At 34.4% G+C, this 12,811-nt stretch overlaps 1 protein-coding gene across 2 annotated transcripts; it reads right to left on the reverse strand.

Annotated features, from left to right (window-relative positions):
* Positions 1-99: 99 nt before the first annotated feature.
* LOC125190220 (floral homeotic protein AGAMOUS-like) lies at positions 100-3,617 on the reverse strand. 2 transcript variants are annotated; one of them, XM_048087458.1, is made up of 8 exons: positions 3,411-3,617; positions 3,084-3,315; positions 1,534-1,615; positions 1,359-1,420; positions 826-925; positions 692-733; positions 532-573; positions 100-445 (listed from the first exon to the last, which is right to left on the reverse strand). In XM_048087458.1, exons 2-8 carry the CDS (start codon positions 3,311-3,313, stop codon positions 275-277), a joined length of 729 nt encoding a protein of 242 aa, XP_047943415.1. In that variant the 5' UTR covers positions 3,314-3,315; positions 3,411-3,617; the 3' UTR covers positions 100-274. The 2 variants fall into 2 exon arrangements, with proteins under 2 accessions (XP_047943415.1, XP_047943414.1); XM_048087457.1 differs by having other exon boundaries at positions 532-576; positions 3,411-3,614.
* Between the last annotated feature and the right edge of the window lie 9,194 nt (positions 3,618-12,811).

Below are 12,811 nucleotides of genomic sequence, written 5' to 3' on the forward strand. Positions count from 1 at the left end.
GTTTGGTATGATAGATTTAGAGATTCCATATTTATATGGAACCAAAATCCTTAATTGTATCACCATTAGCAAGATGATATTTGAATGAAAGTTGAAAAATAATATCAATGTGTCACTTTATTTAGTAAACTACTAATAAGATACTACAAATCTACTTATAGATATATCCTAAAGCATCAAGTAACAAAGTTGAAGTTAAGAGTACTAGTAGATTAACATGAGTAAGTTGCTTCTATGAAAGCAAAGTGTTCAAAAACAGCAGACATGAGTGGTCTTACATTAACTGAAGCTGAGGTTCTTCCTGCTTGGGATAATCTTCATTGGGGTGGAGCCCCATGACTTGAAGAAAGTTTGGAGCATCATAAGCCTGTGGTCCAACAAACTCAAAACCACCACTCCCTGGCATCAGATTCATGTGCTCCTGGGCCCTACTGCTCTCAGCAATCTACACATATTTTTACACACAACTCAAATTAAGACAAGCTTAGAGAAGGATAGAGAGAGACCAGCTTCCTAAATATTAGTACTAACCTTTGCTCTAAGGCACTGGTTGTTGTGATGTAACTCAATCTCCTGCTGCCAAATTTTAATTTACGCGCGTGATGATGAAGAAGAATTGTGATTAGATTACCATAGATTATGCAGAAAGAATGGAATGGCATGTAAATGAACAATTAAGTTAATTACTTACCCTTTTCTGCAAGTACTCAATTTCTGCATACAGCAACTCATTCTGAGAGAGATGGTAACAAGACATGTTTTAGTAGGTGGAATCAAATGTTGTAACATCAAACTATTTGTAATAGATTGGCGCAGTTTACGAACCTTTTTGGTGCGGATTTTGCCAATCCCTTTTTCGACCTTAGTCTCGAGGTTCTTGAGATCCCTGAGAGACAAAGCTCCTAATGCCTCCCCAAGCACTTGCCTGAATCAAAAGGTGGAAAATTATTATATATACGGTCGCAATTGGGTAAAACTGACTGCAAGAAGATAACCATGTCTTTGGTCTAGTAGCGCGATACAGAACAAAATCACAGCCACGATTATGGTTCAATCAGGTGCGAGGACGTTGAGCTGTTAAATTTGTATTAGTATACTACATTCTATTTAAACTTGTGGTATTCATTTGGAATGAAATTAAGCTACTTATGCTAAAATCCTGTATAACAAACAATTACTAATATTTCTCCACTGCTATCCCTATAATTTGTATAATAAAGACGTTAGTAGTAAAATTGAATTTCATGACTGAATAAATGTGATTATTATCATTGATATTGTCTTAAACTAAAATATCCTTTTAGATGAAAATCAGTTAGATAAAATTGTCACATAACATTATTAATAACTATTGTTACCTGTTTTGGTTCTGCAAATTATTGATTTGCGTGCGCAACTTGGATGATTCTTGCTGGTAGTACTGGAAACATAGAGTAACGTTTTGTTGTTTGTTAGAAAATGAAAATCAGGGTTATCATATTTGACTTAAATCACATCAAATAAAAAGATGGTGTGAAAAGATTGAATCTTTACCTGACTGTTAGCTTCAGAGATAGAACCATTATTTGAGGAATCCGAGGAAGCCTTCTTGTACCTCTCAATGGTAGCTTTCACACTGCACACTTAGAATATCAATTGCCAATTCCAACATCCCATGTTTGCATAATATTATCAAGTACATGTATATAACACTCAACACCTTTCCTGTTCCTTCTTCTATGTATACTATAGTCGAAGACTTTGCACTATTTCTGATTAAAACCCATGTTTTTTGTCCAGTTAAAAACCAACAGACAAAGCCAAGTTGTAAAAAGTGATTGATTTTGTTTATTTTGTCAAATCAGAATGTCACTATGACAAGATTCAATTTAGTATAAATGCACCAATTTCTGAGTCTTCTGCTACCTTAATTTCGTCGAGGTAATGAGCTGGCACTCAACCTAGTGATATGATTGGCCCATATATCAAGAACACAACTTTTCAACCCCAAATGAATTCTAAATTCTTTTAGAGCCCTCAATTTTGAATAGAACTAAAAAAGAAGAATATAATAGAGATGCTATTATATGAAGAGAGTAGCTCTTTTTTTAAAAAAAAAATACTAGTGTGGCTTTGCTTGTTCTCCCCCTTCCGTAATTCTTTCCTTTTTTAGATTCAACAGTTTGAGAATTTTTGTGAAAGCCTCGAATTGGAGTATAGCACAAAGAAAATGGATTCTGTTTACCCTATTTCAGAAAAGAGAAAATAAAATAAAACAAATTTTGGTCATGTTACTTTCTCTTGTCAGAAATCAAGAGCAAAGAAAATCGTGTATGACGTTACAAAATATTCTTCCCACCCACACATATCCAAAATTTTCCATAACCTCTAAAAAAATGTAGTAAGATGTAATATATATTACTCCAATAGATAAATCAATTACTCCCCCCGTCCACGAAAATTCGTCCTGGTTTGACCAGGCACGGGTTTTAAGAAATGTAATGAAAAGTGAGTTGAAAAAGTTAGTGGATTGTGGGTCCTACTTTTATATATTAGTTTTATAATAAAATGTGAGTAAGAATGAGTTAGCGGAATATGAGACCCACTACCTGGTAAAAGTGAAATGAGACAAATTTTGGTGGACGGAGGGAGTAGAATATAAGAAACCCTAATTAGGGCAACTATGCAAAGTGTTATTGGAAATTGGAAACCCAATTAGAATAAATGTAAATCTTAATATTTAAGAGTTTCAGCCTTAATCATCCATAAACATGTGTTAATTTTGTGGTTATGGGACATTGAAGTGAGAGAAAGCCCTAAATAAGGTTGCACATATAGGGCTAGCTGTTGAAATCTTTTCTGCAGATTCCCTTGTTTGATCTTTACCTCATTGATGCAAAGACTGAAGCCCAATTACAAGAGAGCATTAAAGGGATCAAACCAAAGGACAAATCACAACTTGACAGCTTGCCAAGAGAGAGAGAGAGAGAATTTTTGAAGGTGAAAACCTCCCAAATTTTCAATTCAAGATCACAAGGAAAGAAATCAAGCAAAAGCAAATTAGATCCAATTTAAAAAATGAAAAAAAATTAATTTAAAAATACCTGTTGTTGGCATACTCATAGAGGCGGCCTCTGGTGGAGAAGACGACCAAAGCAACCTCGGCATCGCACAGCACAGAGAGCTCATAGGCCTTCTTCAGCAGTCCGTTGCGGCGTTTGCAGAATGTCACCTGACGATTCGTCGTGTTTTCGATCCGCTTGATTGCAATCTTTCCTCTCCCGTTTTTCCTCTGCGGTGAATCCTCCCTTGATTGATCGCTCTGCGCCTCCATCTCTACGCACCCAAACTAAAATTTCATAAACAAAGAAGAAATAGAGATTTTGGATGTGAAGTGAAGCTCAAAACACTAAAGATTTTAAAAATTGGACCTCCTTAATTTTCACGAACTTTGCTGTCTGAAACTATGGCTTCTGTCTGAAAAGGAGAAATGGAGAAACTTTCACAATGAAGAGGCTTATGTTTGTGTGTGTGTGTGTGTGCGTGTAAAGTTGGAAATGTTTTTATTTTCTTTTTTGTTCTAAATGATGGTCACTAATCTCATCTGTTATGTTGCTTTATGGATTTACTAATGCAAATTGGTATATATCTCACTTTTGTTAGTTTGTTGTGACAAATTCCAACACAGTTATATGCATCTAATTTTTCTTTTTTTTTTTGAAAAAGGCTTAGTTTAGTGAGAAGATTGTCTACCTTTTTATGTGTAATATCATTACTGTGATTTTTGAGTTATTGATGGAACTAATAACAAGTTGGTGAGGTAGAAAGGGACCGTGGAAGCTGAAAATGTTGTTTCATGTTGCTTTAATCCCTTCTTGCTTTTTCAAATATGGGAACTTGGCACGATAATTAGTTTTCACCATTAATTAAACACGCAATTACAATCTATACTAACGTCTATCCTACTCTACATATTTAAATATCTCATTTAGATAGTAATAACAATTTCTTTAGATGTTAGCCAATTATGTACAATGTAGGAGTAGTACAATTTTAAGGGATAATGGCTTGGGCGAATTCTAGTATTTTTCAAAAACTTTAAAGCGATCTTAAAAATCACAAATTTTATTATTGGAGTCAAGTTCTCACAGCATGACATTCTTCAAGCTTAATAGATTTATGAGACATATTTTATCCTATTACGCACATTATTCGACGTTGAATTCAAAAATCAGGGCATCAAAGAGGTCTTTTGATGTACTATAATTCATACTATCCATGTAGGATCAAAATTAGCCGGCAAAGGTTTTGTTTGAGTTGGGATGGGAAATTTGTACACTTTCAAAAGTTTTGATCTTTTAAGACCACTTTCAAAGGTCATGGAAAATACTAAAATTTGTCCAAAGTTTATAATTTTTAAGACTAATATCCCTAATTTTAAAGTACTTTTCCAGCTTTATTTCACTTGTAATTACATGTCACTCTTGAATTATTAGCAATTTAATACTTAGAATTGTGAGTAATATTAGCTAGGTAGCCCCCATATCATTATTTATGTAGTCATTCATGACTCATAATAAGGGGATATGACAAAGGGAGGCACTTGTGGTATTCTCTGTTCTGTTGAAAGTTGAAATTTATGATGATGGTAAATTTTGGCATCCTTAAAGAAGTAATTTTACTTTTCATGCCAGGCCCACACATTTATGTATATATGTGACGCAGCTCCAAATGAAACAATTATGTCCATCAATCAATCACCGATTAATAAATTTGAACTTATTATTAGGTTACAAATCCGAATAAAGCTCACTAAGTCACCATTTAATCACCATTTCAAGCCAATTTAAACATAAATATTTGTTATATCCAATCAGTTTGGCTCTTCTTGTTGCCTGTCTTTTCTTGGCTCCTTCATGTGAGAATAAGAATCATACAACCCATACAAAATAATGGATCATGACACATTGATTTTTCGAGAGCATGACAATACATAAGCTTTCGGTGTGATATGTTAAATATTGAACCTCTAACAATTTGTGACTATATAATTAGTGACTAATTTGTTGTGAGAGTTGACCTAGCAAGTAGAGAGGTGTTATACCCTTGTCTTAGGCTTGGAAGTTGTCATGCCATTTAGACGAAATTGTCTTAAAGATGTGTCATTCTGCTTTATCAATCGAAGGGACAACCTTAGCATTGCCATGGCCAAGCAACTTCATGTGGGATTTCCACTTTTTCCGTTTAGCTTAGGTTAGCTTCTTACTTCATTCAAGAACCTTTTATATTGGTGCTAGTTAATGGATTTGTTCGCAGGGACAACGCAGTTGATTTCGGAGTAGCAGAATTCCAAAAAAAAAAGTGTTAGTTAATGGGTTAGATAACATTGAACTTTATGAATGTTAGTCGATTGGGTACATAAGATATGGTCACTTTTAGAAAACTAGTACGGCTACGTCCCATTAAATATGAAATATTAGTTTTTGGTAGAAGATTTTATATAGTATTGTTTTGTGAATTATTGTAGAGAGAGTAAAATAATAGAGATGAAATCCTAAAAGAAAAATATTTTATTTTTAATAGAACAAAGGGAGAATTAAGGATGTTAATTGGACAACCTATTGAATTTTGGGTCAGCTCTAATTTAAATTATGGATTAATTAGTTGCAAGCTTAATCAGAATGAAATTTTATCATGTTAGAAATTTTCAATCCCAATCTTAAACCTTTGGGTTTCGCCTTTATGGGCTAGCACATAAAGCTAAAAGTTGATGATGGAAAATTACTTGTGTATTACGGAGATATTTATTTTTGAGAATCTTATATTTAAAATATATAAACATGCCTATAGAGCTAGGTTGTGATCCGTTCACGAATAGGAGTTTCGTTTTTTCATTTTAGTCCGTCTACAAATAGGAGCCCCGGTTCACTTTTTACCATAAATAGATAGTACTTCCTCCGTTCTTTGTTAATAGAGGCTTTCTTTTCGGCACGGAGTTTAAGAATAATGTTTTAAGTGGATGGTGAATAAAGTAAGCGAGAATAAAGTAAGAGAGCTGAAGAGAGAACAAAGTAAGAGAACTAGTCACTTTTTGCCAAAAATGAAAATGACTTAATTAACTTGAAACTTCCTAAAATAGTAAAATGACTCTAGTAACATGGAATGGAGGGAGTACTCCATAAGGTATCATCTTGCAGTAACTCATTCCACTCACATTTAATTTAAAACTAATATATATAAGTGGGATCTCTATTTCACTAACTTTTTTCCACCCATTTTTCTTAACATTTCTTAAAATCCGTGCCGCCAGAAAATGAAACTCCTATATGGCGGACGGAGGGAGTATGCCAAACTCAATTTTTTTGCACAACACAAATCAAAATACGGAGCTTATTTGTAGTTCGTTTTTAGTTCATTTTGAAAAGGATGACCTAAAATAATTGTAAAATAACTTTTATATTTTTAAAAATCAAATCTTCTAAAACGAACTAAAAATGAACTTAAAATTACCTCTATCTCAAAAGCATTCTGCAATAAAATATGGTTCAATTTTGATCATAATCTCATGCGTATACAATTTAGTTGCTATTTTAGGTTGGTTATTATTGGCACGAGCTTTTAAAGGAAAGAAGCATTCTTAGATTATCAGTTGTCTCTAAACAACCAGTTCGCAGATTTCGTACAGAAGGTGTCTCCGGTGGCGCCCCTCCCATTAGCCCTTCCCATGCCACGTCAGCACTAGCCCTTCTCATTCCACTGCCACATCACTAGCCCTTCCCACTGCACTAGGACTTCCCACTGGGACTTCCCGCAATAAAATTAATAAATTCACAATTAAAATTAAAATTTACGGAATTAAAATTTCGACACGAGCCGTATTTATAGAGTTTTTTTAAAATAAAAAAAAAAAAAAATCGGTGGGACGTCCGAGTGGGACGTCCTACCCACGCCATAGTGGCGCCCGTCAGGTAGGACGTCGAGCTGAGGGGCGAGGCCATCGCAGGGGCACTCGGGACGGGCGTGGGCGCCCTTCCCGCCCACTATGGCGCCCGTCAGGTCGCCCGTCCCCGACGGGCGAGTGGGAGGGGCGCCGGTAGAGATACCCTTAAACAATCAACTCAAAGTTCCTAATATTGTAATAACCCAAATTAGTAGTACTTGTTTCTCCACTTGGGCCTGATCAATAATTTATGGACCCCAAGATTCTTTGGTGTTACACTATCTAACTAGATTATACATCATCATATACGGTTTGGTAACTATAAAATTGTTTTGAAGAATATTTAGAGTAGAAACATCAATTAGGTCAGAGGATAATTATTATCCATGTGTGACGGATTTATATGTACTAAAATTGAGGTTTGGCAATTAATTTGTTACCATCCGAGAATGGGACGTGATTTTGGTGCGCAGTCTTAATCATACAGTAAAGTTGAAGAAAAGGTGAAAGGTAGATAGGAGTCATGACTTAGTTAATAAAATATTTCTGGTGGGGTTTGAATTACCAAAATCACAATAATAAATGAAAAATTATTATTAATCCTATTAGAAAAAAACATAAGGGAAAAATCTAAGGGCTATCAATAAGTTTTAATAACACTCCCTCCGTACCCCATTAATTGTCCACTTTGATTTCCACACGAGTTTTAAGAAATGTAAAGGAAAATGGATTAAAGAGTTAGTGAAATATGAGTCTCACTTTTATTTATATGTTATATTATAAAACGTGAGTAAAATAAGTTACTAGAATGTGAATCTACTTATCATTCATGGAAAAAGTTTAAATTGACAATTAAGAGCATCCGCAATGGTCGGCTAGCGACCGCCAGAATGATTTGTCGCACAGCCGATCGGGCTAGCCGAACCATCAAGAATCGGGCGAGACGAAATCGGGCGAGCGGATCGGCGCTGGGTCGTTGGCCGACTGCTTGCCGGCAAATAGCGGCGGCCGATCGGCTTAGCCAGCATTGTGGCGGCGCCTGATCGCCAGATGATTATTTTTAATTTTTTTTAATTCTTTTTTTAATTCTTTTTTAATTCTTTTTTTTTTTTAATTTTTTTTATTCTTTTTTTTATTTTTGAAAAATTATATAAACGCGATTTTCTCTATCTCTAAATTTCTCAGTACAAGAGCAACATCTAACATGGACAACAGACCTCCGTCGGCTAGCAATTAAAACTATAACTGGATTCAAGGCATACTAACATTTTTTTATGTATTATAAATTAGTGAGGAGTAGAGTGGGGCGGTGGCTCGTGTGTGGAAGCCCGGATTTTTTTTTATTATGCAATTTTTTTTTATTTTTAGTTAATGTACTTTTTTTTAAAAATAAAATTAATGAATTTTCCCGTATATGTCTCTGTAAATTTAATTCGGTAATTTAATCATGATTTTAATTCCGTAAATGTAGTATATTTTGAATTATTTTTATTACGGCTGGCATATGGCTAGCCATAATGGTACTACCACTAAATCTGATGCTGGCAGGTGGATTTTATTTTTAGTTGCTGACGCTAAGCAGGGGAGAGAATGGCTAGCATTTATCATTTACTTACGACTGGCGGGTTTTAAGCACCATTCAAATGGATGCTCTAATGGGAGAATGACAAAAAATAAAGCAAAAGTAGGAAATTAATGGAGAACGGGGAGTAATATATTCTGGCATACCCTTAGGAAACAAATACCACTCCAACGACGTCGTGTGCTGCTATTCTGAAATATTTTTTTTTATTTTTGTCTTATATAAGAAAAACATTTGTCAGTGACTGGATACATGTCTTTGTGTGATTGCAAAGTTTTATACTAGAAGATATCGTATGAGTCAGTTTCTTAAATATGCACGCAAAGAGAATAGGATAAGAAAACAGAAAAAAGTAGATGATGATAACAAGAAAAAGCAAAAACAGATTCTACCAATTTTTTATATATATCCATGAGATTTAATACTTCTTTACACACTCATGGCTTATACCATGTAAACTATCCAAGAATTTATCAGAAAATAGAAGCCATCACAAAAATATGATCTTACAAATATTTTCAGTAAACGTGGTGAAATTATTCCACCATCTCCTTAGAGACTCATCTAGTGCAGGTGAGTTTGAAAGATAATATGCTGAAACATCCTCTTCCAAATCTGCACAACCATTATGACATGAAATTTATGTGCATTGAAGCATTGAATACAAGGATGAATAACACAGATTTACGATATTTACGAATAGATGACGAAGAAACTTAGGCGTCTCTCCCTAGAGACCCGGAGGAATCACTCTGGCTGCTGGAACCGGAATGACATTTGGCCCAGCTCCAATGCTGAAAGCAATCCAATGGTATCACCTGCACATCAACAGGGATCAAAATAAAAACAAAGCTACGGGTAGGGAGGGAAGGGAAGAACCTTCCAGCAACTGCCACGGTTAAATCTGCTGTGAATGCCCTCCAGCCGAGGAATGATCTGCCTAAACGTCGGCCTATCAGCTGGATTTTCACTCCAGCACTCTTCGATCAACCTGTAACAAGCCGTGCATTACACAATCATGCTGATATGGCATCACTATCATTGCAAGAATTAACAACTGCAGCCATTAGTCGGTCTTAAATTCAAAGACTTTTATAGTTTGGTTGCTTCATCTTACTCTTTAAGACCATTGGCATACAATTTCATTGGGGCCTTAAAAGGAGGGCGTTCTTTTGCAACACAAGATTTTGGCACTTCGTGTTCTTGCTTCGTACTGAATGGAGGGCACCCCTCAATAAGCTAAGGTTGACAACCACAAAAATATTTATTTGTTAATGCAGAATCTTTTGGTACCAATCATATTATGTAACTGACAGAGACAGAGCATGCAATTCAAATATTAGATTGCTCTGCGCAGGGAAAACATGTAGAAAGCAACGGAATAGGAGTAAATTGTGAAAAGAAGCAAATCCGCCATCGCTGCCACATAAGAAATCATGTCTGAAACAAGGTCATTTCTTTCCTTGTGAACAAACCAAACCCATGTGTTACTATAGGCTCGTTATAAACATTCTAAAACAAACCGCAAGTACCTTCTCAAAACAAGCATGTAAGTTAGAAAGTCCATTACCTCCTGTAATATCAAGGCAAATGAGAAAACATCACTTTGGTTTGTAATCTTTATTTCTGAAAAACCCGGGGGCCACATAACGACCGTTAATACCCATGTTACATTGCAGAATAAGTAATTTAAATGTGGTACAATGAATCAAAACCAAGGGTTTAGAATTTACAAATAAGTGAATGTTTTACCCGAGAATTTAAATTGGGAAATTTTCCCCCTATAATATACAATGAAGAACCTTTTATGGCAAGAGGGAAAAAAACTGGCATTTACAGGTACTATCGTGACGGGGGGAAAACCCCTTTTTTTAACACTTTTGAACTTTAAGAAGTTTTCTAATTCCAAAATCTGCAACTTTGGGGGGTCCAGAATCATCCCGAAAATATTTCTGTTATCTTAGTCAAAAAAAAAACAAAATTTATACGGTTACGAATGAAAAAAAAATGAAACAGATCAAGGGGGTTCATCATAAAATATTGGTTGGAAACCAAAGTTACAAGGTTCAAGATTAAATAATAGCTCCAGGTCTACTTTCAAAAATAGTTCTTTCCCCCTGCAAAAAAAGATTGATTCAATTCTCGATTCAAAATATTTTTATCTAATTCCATCTGAGAAATTTGTTTGTTAAAGTGGAAATGAATGAGTAATTCCACCCCAAAAATTTTTTACAAAAACTACTCCCCCCAAAGTTATTAAATCCTCCCGAATTTATTCAGAAAAAAAAAAGTTAATAGCTCTTGAGTTCTCATTTTTTTAATAACCCCAAAATATCCATAGCAAATCAAGCTTGCGGTTTTGAACCTTTTTTTTTAAATATTCGAAATCGCCTGCCTAAGGGAACAATTTAATTTAAAAGATTGATCATTCAATGATCCACAAAAAGACCACAGAACTCGATAGCAAAAAAGAAATGTTCCTAAATCCTGATGGATACCTTTGGTAAATATTCAGTCACAATCATCATAGGACTACTTTGTGTCACGGCACCAATAAACTGGACGACATTTGGATGCCTTATACCAGCAAGGGCCCCTTCCTAAATGACCTCCGAGAAACCAAGGTACTTTGAGAACAGCAATGAAAAAGTTCCAAAAAAATGAAAGCACTGTTTAAGGACCTCACACTTTATTCTGCAGGCCCCTTCATAGAATACCTTCACAGCAACTTTTGTTCCAGCCCAAGAGAAATTAAAATTCCCTGGGAAAATTTTTTTCCACAGGCAAAAAAAAGACTAGGATAAAAATGAAAAAGACTTTCAACATAAATCTTGCTCCACAGAAAGAGAAACATGATATTGAAATTCAACTGAATCATTGTTACGACTAACGATAAAAAAATTCTAATCAGACTTATTAACTATAGGCACAAAGCAACTTTCTCTTCTGCAGTAAATCATGCTAAACAGAACAGAGACAAAGTGGTGATAAGAGTAAAGTACCTTGGCTATTTCTATACTGTTTGTAAGATCAATTTCTTTAGGATCAATCTCATAATCGGGTAACTGACCAGGATTTTCTACCCGCATCGGAGCCAGCTAAGACAGAAAACCACAAGCAGTTATCATCAAGATAAGTAAAAGAAACAGAAATAGTCTACAACTTTGATCCTTCACTCGATGAAAAGACATGACTCATAGACAGACGGACTCACCACTTGCTTTGCACCGTGTTTCTCCAATAGTTTGATCACATCATGCTAGTTAATCACATATTCATAATATACATATATGTATTATACAAATAATAATAAAACACGCAGTTAGTAATACATAAATAAAGTGGATGATATTAAATATCACTACTAATTACTTTGCTATTTAACACGAATTATTAGTTTATATAGATAAAATATTTCGTGTTTAATATATAAAACTAACTTATGTTCATATTTCTATCAAGAAGTTCTTGTGGTGTAGTGATAAAATTGTTGGTAAGTTCACCATGAGATCTTGAGTTCGACCCCTATCAAGCCGAAATTTTAAAATTAAATTTTGAAAAGCAATTAAACCGGTTTTCGGTTCCCGGCCAGACCGGCTCGGCCGGTCGGTTTTGGCGGTTCATGGCAGTTTAACATGTCACTGGTTCTGTAGGGCAAACCGGACCGGACCACCTGCCGGTTCGTAGCCGAATCGGCCAGTCCGGTCCGATTTTTAAAACATTGGATTAATCGGATTGAAAATTTATTAGAGTATATTGTAATTTCAAATATTTGGATTTTGATTAATTGAATGTTCTCCCTTTGTATCATATTTCAGTATTCTTTTATATTTTGAAATGCTATTATAATTGAGTCAATCCATACATGATATTAATAATTAATTTTTTTTGTTTTATACTTTATTTACTTACCTACTTTATTATGTCTTACTTTATTCTTTCTTATTTATTATTTCTACATTTAACATTGAAATTTTTCTTAATTGCCATGTTAAAAAGAAACACTCCAACTATAAAGGTGTGGAAGAAGTATAAGAGTGAGTTAAAAATCATAGACATGTTAAAAAAAATTATTTATAATTTATAAAAAAAAAAAATTACTACTATTATAGTATTAGCATTATTATTAATATTATACAGAAAATATATAATTATTTTTTCATGTGGTTATTATTTAACAAGTTATTTTATTCATTCCATAAAAAAGTAATGCGTCTCGGCCATGACAACAACATTTTATCTTTGATAAGTACCTTGAATCTAAGTAAGAACTAAGCAATCCAAAATAAGTACTGGGTTTTAATAAAATT

The sequence above is a fragment of the Salvia hispanica genome, chromosome 5 (genome assembly GCF_023119035.1).
Source record: "Salvia hispanica cultivar TCC Black 2014 chromosome 5, UniMelb_Shisp_WGS_1.0, whole genome shotgun sequence".
In the NCBI taxonomy this organism is placed as follows: domain Eukaryota; kingdom Viridiplantae; phylum Streptophyta; class Magnoliopsida; order Lamiales; family Lamiaceae; genus Salvia; species Salvia hispanica.